We start from the raw sequence: 21,572 nt of genomic DNA, 5'->3' as shown, positions 1-21,572 counted from the left end.
ATGTCCCACACGAAAAAGGAGTGGGCGTTGTTCCCAGAGACATTTGCATGTGCAGTAGACTGGCACAAAGCCAGAGTGTACATCACTGCAGCCACTGCCAGAGAGGAGGGGGCTCGCACGGAGCCTGCACACAGGCGCTCTCTCTTATTCCGTCTATGCGCAGACCGGCATTTGCACATGCGGGGTATGCAAGCAGTATAGAGGTCGGGAAAGGACAGATAGAGTAGACTGACATTTAAGTAGAGGTGTTAGTGAAGGCAAAAGGAGCGTATGAGAACATAGAGAGAGAAGGTGAGCCTTGTGCGAAAGCAGAGACTTGAGAGACCTCGATAGGGAGAGAAGAGGTGGAAGAGTCAGAAGTAGAGACACTGACCGAGCGATCAGATAGGTACAGTAGGAGGTAAAGCAGGAGAGGACAACGGGAGCAGAGGTTGTAGAGGAAAGGAGGGCGATTAACTGCAGGTCATTGGTCACTTTAATAAGAGCAGTTTCAGTGGCCTGAAGAGGATGTATTTAATTTATACTACGGTTTACCCGCTACTGTCTGGTATTCCCACAGAAGCATTGACAGTTCAAGCAATACCTGAAGCTGGGAAAGGTTCATCCAATTACACAAATTACAAACCAATTAACCTATTCAATTCAAAATGAATGCAAAAGTCATAGCTTAGTAAAGTTACAGAGCATTATCAAAAAATTATGAAGTGCATATTTATTGGAGACGAGCACCACATAATAATTCATTTACGTTCAGCAGCATTTGCATCTCAGCTTACATCACTACTTATGTCTCTGGGTGAACAAAATGCATTTGATTGCCTCCATTGATCGCATCCACATGCTCTAGAGATTTATTTTAAAAGCTAAACTGGCATTGCACTGCTCTTTAGCCGGTGTTTAGCTGCGCCTTTTCTTCTGTGAACTACTCCATCACTAATGGCATGAGACCCAGGTGGCCCCTTTCCCACATGATATCCACACAAGCAATGGAACCACTGGCAGACAGGAGTAGATCAACTCAGATCATTTAAGGTCATGTGATGCTCAGTATTCAGAGTCAAACATGATTATTTACCGTTGATGATCTTCTGTCCCTAAATACGTTTCAGAGCTCTGTGACATGATAAATACACCCCCAGAGATATACAATATATAATTGTAAAACTTATTACTAGGTAACTGGCAGTCTGGCACCTTATAAACAATATAAATGTTCTAGTTCTCTCCCTCCTTGATTTTATTTGTGCATTTGTCATGATTTTACTTTCAAAATGATGTTGAAGTGTGTGTGTGTGTGTGTGTGTGTGTGTGTGTGTGTGTGTGTGTGTGTGTGTGTGTGTGTGTGTGTGTGTGTGTGTGTGTATACAGGTTGAGTATCCCTTATCCAAAATGCTTGGGACCAGAGGTATTTTGGATATGGGATCTTTCCGTATTTTGGAATAATTGCATACCATAATCAGATATCATGGTGATGGGACCTAAATCTAAGCACAGAATGCATTTATGTTACATATACACCTTATACACACAGCCTGAAGGTAATTTTAGCCAATATTTTTTATAACTTTGTGCATTAAACAAAGTGTGTCTACATTCACACAATTAATTTATGTTTCATATACACCTTATATACACAGTCTGAAGGTCATTTAATACAATATTTTTAATAACTGTGTGTATTAAACAAAGTTTGTGTACATTGAGCCATCAGAAAACAAAAGTTTCACTATCTCACTCTCGCTCAAAAAAGTCCGTATTTCGGATATTTGGATATGGGATAGACAACCTATATATATATATATATATATATATATCATGCTGAAGTGTGTATATACATATTTCACATTTCGTTTATAGATGAGCATATAATTTGCTGGGCTGCTCTATCCAGTTTTAGTTTGCAAGTCACATTCATTTAAAATTGATGGGAAAAGTGCCCTGCTCTTGATCTCAAATTAGTTTAAATCTAATACTAGACATGAACAGAGCAGTCATTGTGATATTCATGAACCTGCCTGCAAAGCTTGCCTGCATGGGCTCAGATATTAGTATTATCTGTATGTAAATCACATGAAGGGCACCAGACATTGGCATATAGTAGGCACAAGATCAATAGAGGCCACCAGTTTATAGCTACAGCCAGGTGCTAGTGTATCCATTGCTGGCACAGTGTGATGGAGCTTGCCAGTGGAATGATGCAGGTCCACAAAGGTACCTAGTAGCAAAAAAAAAAAAAAAAAAACCTCTAGCAAATGTCACCAAAGGGTAAGTGTCTTGAGCTACAAACAGAAGATGTTAATAAAGTCAAAACATGTCTGTGTTACATTTTGCTCTGAAAGATCTATTTTTGCAGTGCCTTCTCTATATTCCTCTTTCTGAAAATGAATGTAGAAGGGAGCAGGGCCAATATGATGCCATTCAATGCAATTGTGTAATTTTAGCCCGCACCCTCCCCTCAGACCACCGATTTGCAGCATAATGACACGAAGAGCACTGCCCGCTTCCCCTACTGGAGCCGCCCCAGTGCTCAGAGCATTTTAATTTGTTAACATATTTTGAGAAGGAAGTGTGTCCTTGCCTCCCTGTGTATGGCCACGCCCTCTAGTACCCATCTCAGGATAGTGTACAGTTACACCTACATTTTTCTGAACTTGTTGAATGAGACAAAGTATTGGGAGGTATCAGGAGTGCGATGTAACCAGGAGATATCAGTGACATTTCCTGTATTACAAGCATGATGAATGCAAGCGATATTTACATTTTCCATTATAACAGGAAAACGTAGTACAAATACATATATAGGTGATAATGTATGTGCCCCTCGGACTTCTAGCCTAGGCTGTTAGTGGTAAACAAAACAAAAAAAAGAGTGAGGTCCCCGCAAAATTTCCACTACCGACATTAGGCTTTGCCAGTCAGGGTTAGTGGCACTATAGCAGGGGAACCCACATTGTGGCATCACCGCCGCTATAGTGCCCAACCAGCCCTAGGGCGTTCAGCACAGGGTTGTATTCACAAGGGCCACTGTTAGAACAAACCATCCCTGTGCTAGGAGCATTAGGGCTCTACCCAAACACCCATTGTGGATGGTGGTAAGGTCATATATGTTTAATAAAACATTAAATATGCTTTTTGGTGGTAAACTTCAGATTCCTGCCCTGTCATGCCCAGCATCTGTAAGTGCCAAGGACGAGGTATACTGCAGCTACTTGGCAACGGTTTGAAGCAATTTTCTATGCCAGCAGTTTAGACATTTTTAATTGATTTGAATCAACAGCTTTTTTAGTTTTGAAAGTCAAACAGCCTTTTAGTAAATCCTGTGGTTTGGACCTCTAAACCACCATCAAACCACAGTAGACTACAGAAGCTAACAGCGGGGAAAACTGACGCTTAGTAAATTTATGCCTAGGTGTCAAGTTCTTAGAAGAAATTAGAGAGGGAAAGTCAAAGGTTTTGTAAGGGAAAGGGGCATCGTATGCAAGAAGTGCCATTTTGTGATGTGTGCTTATTGGTTTAGTGCCAAAGATATTATACAGCACTGCACAGATATATAATCATTCACATCAGTCCCTGCAGGATTATCTACCAAACACACCTATGAAAAACAGAGTACATATATAAACCAAAGCAAACGCAAAGAGAACATACAAACTCTACACCAAACTTGTTCATCCTGTGGTGCAGAACTAACATATTGATGCCAGGCCCAATAGGAAAAATGTGTGTGTGCGGGGGTGGGGGGGGGGGGGGGGTTAGCTTGGAAATTCTTGTGCTAGCACCCCTAGTGATGGCTTAGGCAGCATATAGACCAGCATCTCCAGCCCTCCCTGTCTCTGGGCACTATAGCCGTCACACCTTCTACAACAGTGATAGTTCCACCACTGCTATAATTTGTTGAAATGTTATTCTACTAGTTATTTGTGGTATTGTTCTACCACTTGTGCTTAAACACTTTCTCTTTATATGATGACACAGTTCAGAGCTTCTGAATAGTAGTTTAATCCTGATTGTTCTTATGTCTTATAGCCTCTACTCTTAACGTGCACACGTGCGAGGGCTATCCTGGACAGGGCGATGTGTATCACTCAGGCTTCCATTGCCCACGTTTAAGTGACGCCCACGAACACATGTACTGCTGCTGGCCTGGAAACGACTCCCTGAAATACTGCTGTGACCAAGAAGAGTTTGAAACTGTGATGAAAGTCAATTTGTCAGAGAGACTTGCCACATATATTTCTAGGTACGTCCAGAATATGCTCTGTAGAGTCGGGGGGGGTGGGGGGGTTATAATAGTCCTAAGGCTGCTCCTCCATCCCCCTGCCTCATGCCTTGAACATCTCTGCTTTGCTTTCGTCATGCCATCCTCCCACTTGCTTGCACCTCATGTCATCTGTCTGTCGCCCCTTCCCACTAGATTGTTAGCTCCTCAGAGCAGGGCCCTCTTTCCTCTTGTTGTCAAAGCCCTCTTCTCGACACATTTCACTCACAGCTCTCTCCTACTCAGCGATTATCTATACCCGCTTTTTCTCCTGCTGGTAAAGGCTCCTCTCTATCTATGGCCACCAGCTCCTAGTAGTGCGGTGATTACTCCCTCGCTACTTACATCTTAGCTGTATTATGTTTTGAGAATTGTGGTGCTCTTTGTTACCTGTATTTTTGTTATTTATTTACTGTAATGTTAAGTTTTGTCTCCCTGTACTGGCCTTTGTACGGTGCTGCGAAACACTTGTGGCGCCTTATAAATAAAATGTAATAATAACAATAATGACCGTTATTGTAAGAATTTATAGGCAGTGATGGTGTTTCCTTAGGATCTGCAGGAAGAGTATAGTAAGGATACAATGTAATTCCATTTTAGGACACTTCTTGTATATATGTGTACAGTATACAATACATTGGTGTAATCTTAGGGGAGAGAAAAAAAAAAAGGCGGCAGAATTATACCAGGCACCAAAGTGAGCATCTTGTTGTGTTCATAGGGCCTGATTCAGATGTGGTCGCAACTTCGATGGTGTCACAACTGAGTGACTATCGGTAGACTGTGCATGGGTCGCAGTTGCAGTGCACACGCACAAAGGTACCTTTGTGATGCCACTCGCAGTGTGGAATCAGTTGCCTAGTGAGTGACAGTAAGAGGTCGTTTTGGGGGAGGTAACAAACCTGTTAGGTGTGCAACTACAATCTCATACGCATAAGACATGGCACCAGTGTTGCAGCTCCCCAGCCAGGCTATTCTCTGCAGCCGTGGAGGTATTGTCAGAGTATAGATGTGTCCTTTTACAGTGTTGCTTGTGGCATAGCGGGACATACGCTATCCATAAGCTCCTGCTATGTGTTCATTTTAGGAGCCAACTAGCAATTGGTATGCAGCAGCATGCTGTGCTGTGTACGCATTGCGGTCCTGCTACAGAACGCTGCTATACGCAGCAACAATTTAGTTTACACACCTGTATGTAGTTGCTGAGCATGGTGCAATGGTGGGTGTGTCTGTTCATTTGTGGGTGGCAGCTACACTTGTGATGTCTAGCAATTCCGTCACAGAAAAGGATCGCTGCTGCGTCGGCATTGTAACCATATCCAACTACTGCCCATATTGTACTGTAGAGAAAGAAAGCTGTCTCTAGGTTATATACATACACAATGAATAAGATCTGACACAAGAAATTGAGAGTTTGGGCCTTACTCTGAATCGGACGCACCATAGGCGAGATGTAATAGCGAAATTGCCGGCGGTGCCGGATGCCAGACGATCTCTGACGTTTTTTTAAAGCAGAAAAAAAGGGGTGGTCTCACTGCACTGGCCTAAAGAGAAAGTTGGATTATTTTGATGATATCAAAATAGTACATGTTACCACTGTTCAATATTAATCTTTATTGTTAAATGATATTTTGGTAATAGAGTGGTGGTGCTCCCACAGAGTCAAAATATTGTAGAAGACAAGGTCAAGCCTCTAGAAAAGCTTGGAAGAAACTCTATAGGTGGTAGAGCACTCTAATAGGAACAAGGAATTGGTAAAACTTAACTTTTATTCAAAACATATCAAAATGGCCTTGTATAGGCCTATAAAGTCATAAAAACTGACACATGGCGAAATATAAAGACAATACTCAACATAAAATTAAAATACACAAAATTAAAAAGCACGCAGGAAAAAATGTTAGCACGTATTGTTGTCAATCTAATGTATGTACATATGATTATGGTACCCAGGAGAATATGCAGTAGATAGGCAGGACTACCAGGACACATCAGAATTCTGCTATACCCCATGTGTAAACAGTGAATGGGGGGTGAGAGATTCTTACTGGTGTCAGCCCTTGGAAAATAAAGATTAGCCAAAGAGTGGGGCAGTTTTTCTTTTCTGCTTTTGGCTGATGTGTGCTAGACACAGCGCAGCCAATGAGAGAAATACTAGGCTGTCCCGCTCAGTGGAGAATGAGGATAGAATATGTTTTGAGATTCTATATATTGGTATGAACAGCAATTGGCTGTTACACTAGTGTAATAGAGAGGATAATGGAGCCTATATCTGTATATCCAATCATATAGATGTTACTAAACCAATGGATACAGAAAATAATTGTTTTATCCAATACCGTATCACGTTATGTGGACTGAATGCAATTGTGTATTGGGTGGTTGTGGTATGTAATAAGAAGACAGAACTGAAGAAACACTTTCAGAATTCTACTGTCACCCATGTGCCATGCAGTGAATGGGGGATGAGAGATTCTTACTGGTATAGGTCCTTAGAATGTTAAGATACCAAGAGTCGGACAGTTTTTCTTTTCTGATTTTGGCTGATGTGTATGTGACACAGCGCAGCCAATGAGAGAAGTACTAGCCTGGCCCCCTCAATGATAGAATGAAGATGGATATATGTGTTCTTTCAAAATTATCTCTAAATGCCAGTCTTTCTGGAAAGAATCATATTGTAATAATTATTTGAAGAAAACAATTCACACACTGTGAGCTTCAGTAGATTCTATTGAGGTCTGTCAAAAATTTATGACTTTATTATAGTGCAAGGGTAATCAAAAATTGCCACTATGTAAAGATATTTGTGCATGCTGATATAAATTGTGATCCCTTTTTCATCATGTTAAATTCAAAGAAATAGTTTAGTAATTATGGGACCAGCAGTTGATATCTCATATACAGTAATATCGCAGAAAATAATAATATTTTTTTTTACATATATATGCAAAGTAGCAAAACCCCAGCACTTTAGTAGTGTCTATGAATTGTTTGCACATATTAAATAAAATTAAATATCTTCCTTCCACATATAATGAAGTGCCATTTTATAGTCAAGGTATCAAGGTATATTAGCGTCATCTCCATGCGCCGGGAAAACCGGCAGATCAGGACACTCTGGGCATAGCTTCGATCCTGTTAGGCCATGCCCCCAATGTAATGCTGCCCACCATCCCGCTGGGGGCAAGCCCAGCACTCTGGAAGCTGCTGGGCTGCCCCCAGCCTCCGCACACATGGCCAGTGCCGCTGTCTGCATAGCAGGACAGACAGCAGCGCTGACAGCATATGCGCTGTCCCCCCAACCTCCTGACTGCCCGCGGGACACTGCGGTCAGGGAAGAATGGGCTCTTAACATGCTGTAAACAGGTCCCAGGTCGGATGACCCAGGTACAGATGGGTCCTCCATTATCTTGGCTGACTGAGGCGTTAAGTCGCGATCAGGCATACGCAGCATGCTTGGGCGCAAGGAGGCATGCCTTGTTGAAGGGAGGCGCACAGAGCATTTGGCGTTACCTTTGAGTGTAATACCTAAGATCATCCACCAGATGTTGCTTTTTAAAATCACCAATGCGCATGCGTGTGATCTCCATTAAAATACAATACTGAACTACAGTGTAAGAACTACTTTACTGGTGCATCTCATTATGCTACATTATGCTACAGTATGTCATACAGTATATAACAGTATATACAGGGCAGATGCAAATAGTACAGCATATACAGATGCAAACGAACGTGTTACAGATACAGTATGGTCTATTGATGTTAGGGATATGTGAGCGTCCAAATCCCATAGTATTAAGTATAATGGGGAGAGATAAAAGCTCCTCCCTAAGTTCCTGGATGCCAAATCACTGTGTGTGTATAGTTTATACAGACGCAAATGGACGTGTTAAAACACTTGTGTATGCAGACGCAACTGTGTGAAAGGAATAATGTAGCTCATTGACTTTAAAGTACAGTATGTACAGTGCACTAAATAGCGTGCTTTTGAAATATGAGCGTCCGAGTCCCCTAAAGCATAAACCAACACCAATGGGAAGGAATCGCTCTTTCCAGTACTTTTACACATGAACTTGTGAATCTTCCATGCAGTGTTGTGGGCTAGTGATGAAGGCTCCCGTCTGCCACGCTGAGAGCCCCGGGTTCAATTCCCAAAGTGCTAATCTTTTTTTTGTGTGTTCCCGTGACATTAACTTTATTATTATTATTTTTTCTGTGTAATCCATTGTAAAACATTCAATGGAAGGGTACACAGAGGTTTCACACAAATCAGGGTAAATCTGCAGGAGCGACTCATTCACTATCTAAAATACACAGTGGTAATGAGCACCTGTAGACATACCAGTAAATATAAATTTGTGTATTCTGATGCAACTAACTGTCTGAGCAACACAGTACTGTAGATCATCGGCGTTAGAGAATCTGTGAGAAATGGGTCACTGCTACTGTACCATTTACACATCTACAGTATCAACGCGACTGCAATTCTCTATGTGATTTTCCTACACAGTATACTGTTGCACATGTCTTGTAACCTGACCTGTCTACTGCATGAACTGTGCAGGCGGCCAGGGAGGAAGAGTGATGGGGGTAGGGGGAGGCAGTGGAAAATACCGTGCTTTTGAAATACAGTATGAGCGCCCGAGCCCCCTAAGGCATAAACCAACACCAATGGGAAGGAATCGCTCTTTGCAGTACTTTTACACATGAACTTGTGAATCTTCCATGCAGTGTCGTGGGCTAGCTCTGAAGGCTCCCGCCTGCCATGTTGAGAGTCCCGGGTTCGATTCCCAAAGTGCCAATCTTTTTTTTTTTTTTGTGTGTTCCCGTGACATTCACCTTATTATTATTTTTTTCTGTGTAATCCATTGTAAAACATTCAATGGAAGGGTGTACACAGGTTTCACTATCTAAAATACATAGCGGTAATGAGCACCTATAGACATACCAGTAAATATAAATTAGTGTATTCTGGCGCAACTAACTGTTCGAGCAACACAGTACTGTAGATCGTCGGCGTTAGAGAATCTGTGTTGTGAGAATCTGTGTTGTACGTTACAAGCTGTTCGTGCTAATTAGTACACTAATAGAACATACTGTACAGAGATACTAAGGATTGTGATTTGACATTCAGGAACTTAGGAAGGAGCTTTTATCTCTCTCCATTGTAAGCTTTTTAAGTATAACAGAGAGAGATAAAAGCTCCCCCTAAGTTCCTTGATGCCAAATCACCTTCCTTAGTGTCTCTGTACAGTATTTTCTATTAGAGTACTAATTAGCACGAATAGCTAATTAGTACCCTAATAGAACATACTGTACAGAGATAACTGCTGGCTGCATTTCATTGTCTTATGAAAATTCTGATCTTTTGAATCCATTGTCCACCTAGTCTGTTGAGTGTTCATCTCCTGAAAAGAAAGCTGTGATTATACCGTGTGATGTAGACTCCAATTCGGATTATGACTCTGAAGCTAATGAAGTTCCATTGCTTCCTGTAAATTATGACAATGGGGGTCATTCCAAGTTGATCGCTCACTAGTTACTTTTAGCAGCCGTGCAAATGCATAGTCGTCGCCCATGGGGGAGTGTATTTTCGCTTTACAAGTGTGCGAACGCCTTTGCTGCCGAGCGCATCAAAAACATTTTGTGCAGTTTCAGAATAGCTCTGGACTTACCCATCCCTTGCGATCACTTCAGTCTTTTTGGTGCCGGAATTGACCTCAGACACCCGCCCTGCAAACGCCTGGACACAACTGCATTTTTCCAGACACTCCCAGAAAACGGTCAGTTGACACCCATAAACGCCCTCGTTCTGTCAATCACCTTGCATTCGGCTGTGCGAATGGAATCTTTGCTAAATCCATCGCCCAGCATCGATCCTCTTTGTACCTGTATGACGCGCCTGCACATTGCGGTGCATACGCAAGCACAGTTTTGCAGTTTTTTTACCTGATTGCTGCGCTGTCAAAATCGTCAGCGAGTGATCAACTCAGAATGACCCCCTATATCTTTTATGCTTCCTGTAGCTAGACCTAGGCAATCTCGTAAGAAAATGAAGCATCGTCAGAGACCTTGAATCTGCCACGTGACTTTGTACAAAATTTTTGGTTCTTTTTTCGGTCTGTTTGGGTATCCAGAGTACACCCAGGGGGTGGGGGAGATACTGTTAAGATTCTGTTGCTGATGGTGCATGTCAGCTGATGCATTCCTTCTATTCAGAATATACTTGGTGTTAGCTGATATTAGCAACCTGCAACCTGTCAGAGTCTGCATTTCTTTATGTATTACCTATGTTACCTGAGCTCCTGTTTGACGTGTCTGAGATCTCATTTAGAAGCCTTTTCAGCCAGCTTCAGTTCCAGCCCTGCTTTCGAGTCCCAGACTGACTCATTACAAGCCGTCTGTACTGTCCGCTGCCCCGGCTGGAGCGAGGAGAGGAGCAGAGATGCAGCTCCGGGGGTAGGGGAGGAGGGAGGGAGACTCTGGTGCCTCAGCAGCAGAGCCAGCAGGGCAGGCTGGAGAGGCGGGTACTGTCTCAGCTCATAGCCAAGACATGGTCTAATTACAGGCAGCATCCAAACCAATCTCCCAGAAGCTGCTGCCAGTGCCCCCTCTGTCTCTGCTTCTCCCCTCCACGCACACCATCCCTGGCAGAACAACCGGCCTGCTTCACTCCTAAGTGCCACATGAATGATCACCGGGCAACGCTCCCGCCGGAACCGCACAATGATCACGCCCCAACGCCCCCGGCCGCGCGCGCTCTAGCACCTGCGATGGACAAGAGGCGTGCCTGTAGCAGAGAGACATCTGTCAGTCCAAGATCACAGCAATGGAGGCAGAGCACAGCGGAGGAGGATCATTAGGACCAGTGCTGCTGATCAGCCCGGCTGCTGTTAATGCTGGTAAGACTTTCTCTCACTCCAGTGCTGACAATCTGTTCAGTAATAAATATCCTGCCTAATTACATTAGATGTCCCCCCCCTTGCCCCACCCCCACGATCGCGTATAAATCCCTGAAAATAGAGTGATGAATTACCCAAGGCGCAAAAACACCTATGCAGCTACCTGTGGTGAAAAGGGCCACTAAACCCCTGTATGCAAATATAGGTAGAGAAAAACACAGGAAAAAAGCGCTCAGTGCCGTTTCACATCTAACAAAAAAAAGGAAAATGTATTGCGATACTTAATGTCCAAATTGTCAAAACAGTCCAGTGGGTAGCAGAATCCCATCTAGTGATCCTCTGGAAATATTCTCCCAAGAAGTGATAACTGTCTTCAAAAATGGCTCATGATGATATGCAAAGAAAAACAATACAATATCATGGTGTAGTATGTCAGAAACTCTCTATTCAGATGCCAACCAAAAAAGCAGGGATCCAATGCGTACCCCACTCACAATAAATGTGATGTTAATCCACTCATAAAGGTATCTTTCATATGATGGTAATTCAAGTATATCGTACCATACTCACTTCTCCACACGTGGGAACCCTCGTATCAAGGTTTCTTTATGTGCCTCAAAATCTCCTCAATGATGAGCAGAATGGTATATGTAATAAAAGGTTTTATTTTAAAAAAGACAAAATCCATACATAATTATCCCAGACTGTACAAGATGCTGTTCTATACAGATAATGCCGGTGGCCACTCACAGCAATTTACTGCCTGATGTTATTGCATCAAGTAATAGAATGGGAAATACATGAAGGATATGCCTGTGAATACTCTTCCAACGCGTTTCTCCCCTTTAGCGGGTCTTTGTCAAGGAACAAGAGTGCTCACAAGATAGCCTTATTTAAGGTGACAAACAGGAAATTAAAACAATTAAAACGTCCTATCTAAATTGCGGGTTGCCGTGGCAACGTGTCTCCACGTGTACCCAGCATTCCCTATGCTTCCGTCTCTGGGAGGAAACATCTCTGGTCATTACACCAGTGAGTTCTTCCGCCCTCAGCCGTGACTGCTTCCGCCGCGTGTATTGACGGAACGTCACTTCTGCCTGCCGTTGCTATGGGGATACTCCGGGTTGTGTTCGCGCATACCTTGGTGCGCGTCACTCCCGTCCTCCATTGCTTTGATGATCTGTTTCCATGGTGACACACACTGCTATGCACAGCAACAGAGCAGTCTTAACAGAAGTTTTTAAACAGGCATACCCTTCTCATATTAGCCCGTATTCTGCATATAGATACTTATAATAATAAATAGACAAAAATAACAAATATTAAATAAATTTATAAAAACCACCTCAACTCAAATTCATGATTTAGACCATCCGGTGCCATAGTTTGTAAATTAAAAATCCACTGCATCTCACTTCTAGCCAGCCTATTCTCCTTATTATTGTTGCGCCACTGATCTTTTGTCAATTCAATGCCCCAAAAGGCCAGGATATGGTCGGTGGAGCAACTGTGAATTTCTTTAAAGTGGAGTGAGAATGGATGAGTAATCAGACCATTCCGGATATTCCGTACATGCTCACTCCATCTGATTTTTAGAGTCCTACTTGTTTTTCCTATATATAATTTATTACAGGAACACTGTATAGCGTATACTGCATATTTGCTGTTGCAAGTGATAAATTGTTTTATATTAAATTCCCTTCCGTTCCTGTTAAATTTTGTAAGTTTACGTATTTTAGAGGGGCAGCTTTTACACATGCTGCAGTCGCCACATCTGTGGAAACCCTGGTTTCTGACAACACCTCCCAATGGTTTCTCAATATAAGCACTAGTGGTTAATTGATCCTTCAAATTTCGAGCTCTTGTGTATATGAACTTTGGTTTGTCGGATAATATAGTTTTTAACACTGGGTCCTTCTTTAACAAGTGCCAATTTTTACAGAAAACTTTCTCTATGGCTTTATGATGTCCTGTGAATTCTGTAATGAATGCTATATTGGGTTGTTTGTCCAATGTTACACTCTCTTGTCTGGTGCACAACAATTTTTCTCTATCTATTTGTGCAACTTTATCTAGAGATGTCTGTAAAACCAAGGGTTTGTATCCCTTCTGGATGAATTTCTTCCTCAAGATCTCAGCCTTTTTAAAATATTCATCCTTGTCGGTACAATTCCGTCTAATACGAGTAAATTGTCCTTCGGGGACATTTTTCAACCACAGTGGTAGGTGATTACTGCATGTACTTATATATGTGTTTGAATCCATAGGTTTGATATATACAGTGGATTCAACTCTATCCTCCACCGGATATATGCTGAGATCTAAAAAATTAACATTTAGTTTACTCTGATCAAAATTGAGGTTGATTCCCAACCCATTGCTGTTAAGATAAGTGCAGAAACAATTAAGGGAGTCTTGATCACCCTTCCACACAAAGAGAACATCATCTATATATCTCCACCAGGAGACCAGGTTCGCCTGCCAGTCATGCCCAGTCCAGACCATGACATCCTCCCATCTGGACATAAATAAATTAGCATAACTGGGGGCGAACCTGGTCCCCATGGCGGTACCGACCTCCTGATTATAGAAGTCCCCATCAAAATTGAAATAATTATGGTGCAAAATAAAAGAAATCCCCTCTAACATAAAATCACAAAGACCATCTTGTATTTTGGCAGTTATCAAAGTTTGTTTAACCGCCTCTAAACCATCTGTATGCTTAATTATCGTATACAATGAAGTCACATCACCAGTTACCAAAAACATATCCGAATCCCATTTGATGTCCTTTAATTTGTTTAAAACATCCCTTGTATCTTTAAGATATGATCGACATTCCACATAAAGAAACCTTGATACGAGGGTTCCCACGTGTGGAGAAGTGAGTATGGTACGATATACTTGAATTACCATCATATGAAAGATACCTTTATGAGTGGATTAACATCACATTTATTGTGAGTGGGGTACGCATTGGATCCCTGCTTTTTTGGTTGGCATCTGAATAGAGAGTTTCTGACATACTACACCATGATATTGTATTGTTTTTCTTTGCATATCATCATGAGCCATTTTTGAAGACAGTTATCACTTCTTGGGAGAATATTTCCAGAGGATCACTAGATGGGATTCTGCTACCCACTGGACTGTTTTGACAATTTGGACATTAAGTATCGCAATACATTTTCCTTTTTTTTGTTAGATGTGAAACGGCACTGAGCGCTTTTTTCCTGTGTTTTTCTCTGCGTATAAATCCCTGTCTAGTGTCAGTGTACTGTATGTGTGCGTATGGACCCCTGTATAGTGTCAGTGTACTGTATGTGTGCATATGGGCCCCTGTATAGTGTCAGTGTACTGTATATGTGCGTTTGGACCCCTGTATAGTGTCAGTGTACTGTATGTGTGCGTATGGACCCCTGTGTAGTGTCAGTGTACTGTATGTGTGCGTATGGGCCCCTGTATAGTGTCAGTGTACTGTATGTGTGCATATGGACCCCTGTATAGTGTCAGTGTACTGTATGTGTGCATATGAACCCCTGTATAGTGTCAGTGTACTGTATGTATGCGTATGGACCGCTGTATAGTGTCAGTGTACTGTATGTGTGCATATGGGCCCCTGTATAGTGTCAGTGTACTGTATGTGTGCATATGGACCCCTGTATAGTGTCAGTGTACTGTATGTGTGCATATGAACCCCTGTATAGTGTCAGTGTACTGTATGTGTGTGTATGGGTCCCTATATAATGTCAGTGTACTGTATGTATGTGTGTGTATGGACCCCCTGTATAGTGTCAATGTACTGTATGTGTGCTGTCGAAGTCGAAAAATATTGCAATACACACACCACATGCAAACACCACACAGATGGCATCCATGCATGTACTTAGTCTGGCGTGCGTGCGCATACTCGCAAATTGCGTACAATCGCCTCCCACGGGAGTGCGCGTACGGGCGTGGTATGAGCAATTACAGAAAGATTCTTACTTGCAATGGAAATGGCTACAGACACATGCCACAGTGCCCAGCCTGTGTCGAGTCACTGTTCACACACACACTAATCTAACCAAACATGCACATCCTTCCAATACAATGTCTTGTTCACTCCAATGTTTGAACAGACCCCCTGGTCTGTGAAGAAAGACAAACACAAACCGAACAAGTCATCGTTTGGTGGGGGCCAGAACAATGGGAGACAAATATCCCAATAGATACACACAAGCCTGCGGTTGCAAATTATTAACTACAGGCAGCCTGCAGTCTAGAAAACCTTTGAAAGATAGATATAATAGCAGGGAAACACTTATAAATAAATAAATATATATATATATATATATATATATTTATTTGTGTGTATCTTGAGAATGGTTGGTCATTTCATGTGTAGGATCATGTTGCCTGGAGATAACATAACATTACACATAGTCTCCCCTTTCCCCTCATGCAACTTTTACTTATGTACAAGGCACAACAAGGGAATTATACACCTTTACAGTATGCGAGGGGACAGTAACTGATCAGAGCATCATGCATGGTATCTACGTGTTTGGATAATTATGAGTAATAATCCGGTGTTGGTTTGGAGAAGATCGCATGCCGTTGCGAATAGTTATTCGCAAAGGCAGATTAAAGGTATATTTGTGTTTATTATGTACTTGGTATGCGGCGGGAATCCAGAGCTGACCAGCTGTACACACCCCTGGATCAAGGCATCGCCCATCTCTTCAAACCGACCAATGACCTCTCCTGTACTGTAAACGACCATCCCTCCAACCAATCGGTGGAGAGCATACAACCCCATTGTATTGTATTTTGGGCAAGGGTATATAAACCTTGCACCTGGGCCGGTCACTCTCTCTCTCTCTGCTTTTTTAAGACTCATAGGTCGTCTCGCAAGATGACTGGGGACCGGATCCGGGTGGCGCAAGCGACAAAGCGTACGTATCATTGGGTGTGACTCTCTCTCTCTGTGACTGAATTGTATTGTGTTGTACCATTTATATTGTAACTTATTGTAACCCCCTTTTTCAAATATATTATTACTTGTTGCTGCTTTGGACCACAACTTACAATCAAATACTGGTGTCGCATTCAGTTTCTGTTGAGCATTTGTATAGTGTAGTTGCCACACCTAGAGCTGCCTCGTGCTCTCAGCGTGTCGGTCTGTGTGTATGCACTGAGTGTAAGCTGCACGGCTATTCCGGCGTGTGTACGCAAAGTGCGTGCACAGTACGGGACTGCGTACGCTAACTGGGGACAGAGTACGTAGGTAAAGGATTTATTACAGCGGCCGCAGCGGCTTCAGTTACAGTGTGCAATAGGGGTTAGTGGCTGCTTTTCAAGAAGTCTATCAAACTTCTCAGTTGGGGGCATCGTCCGGCTCGTCTCATACCCGGCTTTTGCACAACATTGCAGGTGCTTGCCAGCAGCAAAGGGTGGATTAGCATTATTATATTGTGTTGAGCTATCTTGTGCTGCTGAACCGCGCCTGTACTGCATTGGTTAGGGATGCTGGCATGAACCGCAAGGACAAAGGGAAAAAAAAGCCATTTAAAAGTTTTTTGTTTTTTTGTTTTGCACATGTAACCTTGCGTAAAGGCGCACACAGCGTATCCATACTTTGCATCCATCCCACATATTGTTGCCATAGGTTATAACGGTCATTTATAGGTTTGTGTGAAGCCGGATACATCTGTGTTGCTATATACATTTGAAGTAACTGTGTTAATGATATAGTTGTAAGAACACAAAACGCAGCTCTGGCCTTGTCCTTTAGGTTAAACAGAGCAATTGTGGGGTGTGTTCGTGAGCGACAATAGTTTATATCGCTCACATTTATACTGTGTGATTTGTTTTAGTGCGGGCGCACTTTTGTACACGTGGCCCGGACAAAGTACGTGAGCGCGCACAAGCGTGAAAAGGCACATGCGGTTGTGTAATTACGCAAGTTGCTTAAGATAGCTAACGCCAAGGACAAACCACACAATAGTTAAATTTAAAGCGGAGTAGTAGATGTTTATCTACAAATAGCACATAACTATCCGGTTTCAAACGCAGATTAGAATAACATTGATAAAGTGTGTTACCTCTGGGGAAAGCTATCAGTATACAGGAAAGGATATTTTTCTAATCGGAAAACTATAGAGTGTTAGTGTGGGCTGAAAAAGGTGTGAATGTATTGAACCCCGCTTGGTGAACTCGGTGAACTCGGTGAAACTCGGTGAACTTGGTGAGCACGGTCTAGGTGAACACATGCAATGGAGTGTGATAAAGCTTTGTGAAATTGTTGTTTTAAAGGTTTTTTTCTTGGTATTACACTCCGGCTGTTTTGGAGCACAGTGTGAAGACTCCAGTGATCCTACAACTTATAGATAGCAAGTGTCTATAAGCGGTACGATTGGACCGCACGGTTGTGTGAGCGATAAGTGGCGCAACGTGATACGAAGTTTTGCATATTTGTGCGTAAATCTCGTCATCATACGCGTTGTGTAAAGCACATGCAAGCGTGATTTGTGTAAAAATTGTCTTTTAGGCAGATATTCACTGGGTACGGTAAGCTACTCCTAAAGGCCCAGGGGATATAGGCCGAAGTAGGTGTGTGCTAAATAGGGCGGATCCGTGGTACTCGTAGCAGTAGAAGTTAGTGGAAGAACTTTGAGGACTTCCACCGTTAGACTACTGTGTTTGGAGCATTTTAGGAAGTTTTCCCGTGTTAAAAGGGTCCACAATGGGAGCCAAGTGCACAACACAGGGACGTTCCTCAGTCAGGGTTCAGACAGCAGAATTGAGACCCAGGGGGTAAGCTCGGTTGGTAATGTGGGGGAAGTATGGTCCCCACACTGAGACCTTTTGTGATGAATGGACACGAATGACTGTGGGGGATAAAGCATCATTTCCTGGGATAGGTAGTTTTGATCCAGAGGTACTACAAAATGTAAGGATTAGAATATGCCTGCTCAAATCCAGAAAGCAAAGGGTAAGGCATACAGATTGTTTAAACTTGTGGCAACAAGAGGGGGATGTGCAAAGGGAGCTTGCTCGCACAGCAAGTTCCAAACCAGGCAGAAGCCTGAATGCAACAGCACCACCACCATATGTTGATGGAGAGAAGAGTGTCACCACCAATGATACAAAGGTAGAGGTCAGGGAAATGTGCAGCGAATGTATTAAAACTAACGCTTGTACCTTGTACCCTGTTTTACCTTCTCCCCAAGATTACAGCAACGTAGAGGATAAGCCTAGCATGATCTCAGCCCTTGCCCTGGCTGCCACCATACACAACACAAGGGTGGGCATTGCCCAACCACCAAGGGCAGTGGCCGCATCAGCCAGTGAGGGGGCAGATGAGATTGTGGCGACTGGTAAGTACGGTACCGTCGATTATGCAGAAACAGTGACTCCCCATATTGTAGAGACAAACAAGAAAGATGTGGTTGAGTTGGATCCAGTTAGGGTGATTGCAGTCCCTAACGGTAGAACTGACACTCAGGGGGTGACCCCAATCAGGAACATTGCAATGTACTGTCCCTGGTCCCGTATGGAGCTGAGGTCAATTATGGCAGAATTCCCTGACCCCAGAAAGAATTTAGTCGGATGCCAAGATTTAGGACTTTCCGAAGAACCCACAAACAAAGATTGGTGGACGGTGTTGCGAGCGAGTCTCCCCTCTAACATTGACATCCCAAAATTTATTACAGACTGCAACCTATATGCAGAAGTGCCACTCACTGATGCTTACAATCAGGAGAATGTCAGGAAAATCAATATACAACTAGGTTTGTATTTCCCAGCCGGAGTTAGATGGAATAAGGTTTTTTCCATAAGACAGAAAGAGAATGAACTGGCATCCGAATATTTCCACAGAGCTTTGATGGAAATGGCTAAATTCACTGGGGTTGAGGATATTAGAGACAATGTCAACCACAGGGAAGTAGCTGTCTTTGTATTAATGGAGGGATTGAAGGAGGCACTGAAAACCAGGGTGCAAACTTCTCTGCCAAACTGGAGGGGTATTACGGTGACTGCACTTTGTTATGAGCCACGGCTGTGGCTCATTCCTATGTTTCATTTTGGTTATGTATTTTATGTTATACTTCTGTTTATGTTCCCCGTGGGTGTAATGGGGTGCTCGGAGCTCACCCTTAAGGAGAGGATACTGTTATGAACCACAGGTAGTGGTTCATTCCTATTTTATGTTTATAGTTCTCTTGCAGGCCAGGATTTCCTTTTGCTCTGGTTTAGAAGATATTTGTTTGCTGTCAGTGGTGAGTCTGTGTAATTGCAGCCTGTTTCCATGTGGTTGGTCTCACCTGTCTGCTAATTGCATCTTGTCAGTTTGGAGTCATGCAACGGGTCAGCTGCACGACATAATTAATTAGGCCTCTCTGTTATATGCTGGCTGAGTGCAATTCACAGACGCTGGTGATATTTCTAGGTTTCCAGTCTTCCAGAGTGCTTGAGTTCTGAGCTTGTTCCTGCCAGTTCCTGAGCTCCTGTCTAGCAGTGTCTGTCTAGCTGCTTCCTGTGTCGATTCCTGTGTCAGTCCCTGTGTCGATTCCTGTGTCTGATCCCGTGTCCTGCCGTGAAGCGTTCCTGTCCAGAAGTCCTGTGGCTTTGCCTATGCCTGGTCGAGTTTCTGGCTTCTTGGTGTCCACCGGTCTGTCGTTTGGGATTCTGCCTGTCCTCCAGTTCTGAGAGTCTGTGTCGGCAGCATTGGGGGTTCCTGTCCGTTTGCCAGTATTTGCACCGGTTCCGTGAGTAGCGGCTTTGCCGCGTCCGTCGGCCTAGGCCGCTGTATTCCTTGGTTGTATCTGTCACTGGTGTTTTGCAGAGGGTTCTGCTTATGCTGTCACCGCCGGTACACAAAAGTATTGTGTCGGCATATGGTCAGCATTTCCGGGGCATCGGAGTTGGGCGGACCTAGTCCGCCCTTCGGACGCGGCTGCCGTGGGCCCAGGAAACCATGGTCCTGCAGGCGTGGATTGACAACACGGGTAGAGCAGCGGAGGTAGGGTGCCAGGGGCTATTCCCATTCCATTTCACCAAATCCAGTATTACGTCCTGGTGCTCTGGACTCACTTCATAACATCTCCCTTGTTCTGAGCACCAGGAACCTAACATTATCACCAGCCCTACCACAAAAAAAAGAAATAAAACTTTTTTCTTTTTTGGCCCAGTCCAGTGTCTAGTCTAGAATCCAGTCCGGTGTTTAGAATCCAGTCCTCAAAAAAGAAATAAAACTTTTTTCTTTTTTGGCCCAGTCCAGTGTCTAGTCTAGAATCCAGTCCGGTGTTTAGAATCCAGTCCTGTCTAGAATTCAGTGTGCAGAATCCAGTCCAGTGTTTAGAAATCCAGTCCTGTCTAGAACTCAGAGTGCAGAATCCAATCCGGTATTTATAAAAAAAAAAAATCCAGTCTTGTTTTGTCTAGTTTAAAAATTCAGTCTTGCCTTGTCTAGTCTTGCCTTGTCTAGTCTTGCCTTGTCTTGTCTAGTTTTTAATCCTCCTATGTCTACTATGCAATTCTGCAGGCATCTCTCTCAGCCCTGAACTCTGATTTTAGTGCTTTGAGACCTGAGCGACTAGAAGTTTTGCAGCAATCCTTAAAGCAACTGCAAAACCTTCTGACTAAAATCTTGCTCATCTTGCCAGAAGTCGTTGAGAGTACATCTATCTCTAAAGAGACTCTTGTTCACAGTATGGTGACAAGAGAATCCTCTGGTTTAATTGAAGAGAAAAGGTTTAAAAGTTTTCTGCGGCCCAGGCTCTCAGAAGAGGAGCGTCTGCGTCGCAGAAACTTAAACTTATGCCTATATTGTGGGGGTTTAGGCCACTATCTGCAGACCTGTGAGTTGCGCAAGCCAAAGTGTGGTGACAAGTCTTGCCCTCTGGCCAAGCTGAGTCAGGATACAAGACCTACTCCTGTCTCTACTGTGGCAGAGGTACTTGTCACACAACCCACACTAAAAAGCTCTCTGTCCTATAATTGGGGTCCTTGGGCAAGGGAGCCCCATTATAGATTCAGGAATCAAAAGAGAATGTTTCTCTCCTCTCTTGATTTTCCTGTTCAAGCAGAGTTGCACACCCCTGGAGTGGTGCCCGATGCCCAGGGTCCTGGAGTGGTGCCCGATGCCCAGGGTCCTGGAGTGGTGCCCGTTGCCCAGGGTCCTGGAGTGGTGCCCGTTGCCCAGGGTCCTGGAGTGGTGCCCGTTGTCCAGGGTCCTGGAGTGGTGCCCGTTGCCCAGGGTCCTGGAGTGGTGCCCGTTGCCAAGGGTCCTGGAGTGGTGCCCGATGCTCAGGATCTTGGAGTGGTACCCAATGCCCAGAGTGCTGGAGCGGTACCCGATGTCCAGAGTGCTGGAGCGGTACCCGATGCCCAGAGTGCTGGAGCGGTACCTGATGCCCAGAGTG

General features: G+C 43.6%; 1 protein-coding gene across 1 annotated transcript in view; it reads left to right on the top strand.

The window, feature by feature from the left end:
- Nucleotides 1–21,572, top strand: part of LOC134931950 (protein shisa-like-1a) — a 97,083-nt gene that overhangs the window by 22,267 nt on the left and 53,244 nt on the right. The window contains exon 3 of the mRNA XM_063925856.1: nt 4,027–4,240. Coding sequence (XP_063781926.1) covers nt 4,027–4,240 — 214 coding nt within the window. The remainder of the gene's footprint in view (nt 1–4,026; nt 4,241–21,572) is intronic.

This window comes from Pseudophryne corroboree, chromosome 6 (genome assembly GCF_028390025.1).
Source record: "Pseudophryne corroboree isolate aPseCor3 chromosome 6, aPseCor3.hap2, whole genome shotgun sequence".
NCBI lineage: Eukaryota > Metazoa > Chordata > Amphibia > Anura > Myobatrachidae > Pseudophryne > Pseudophryne corroboree.
This window is presented reverse-complemented; position numbering and strand designations above follow the sequence as displayed.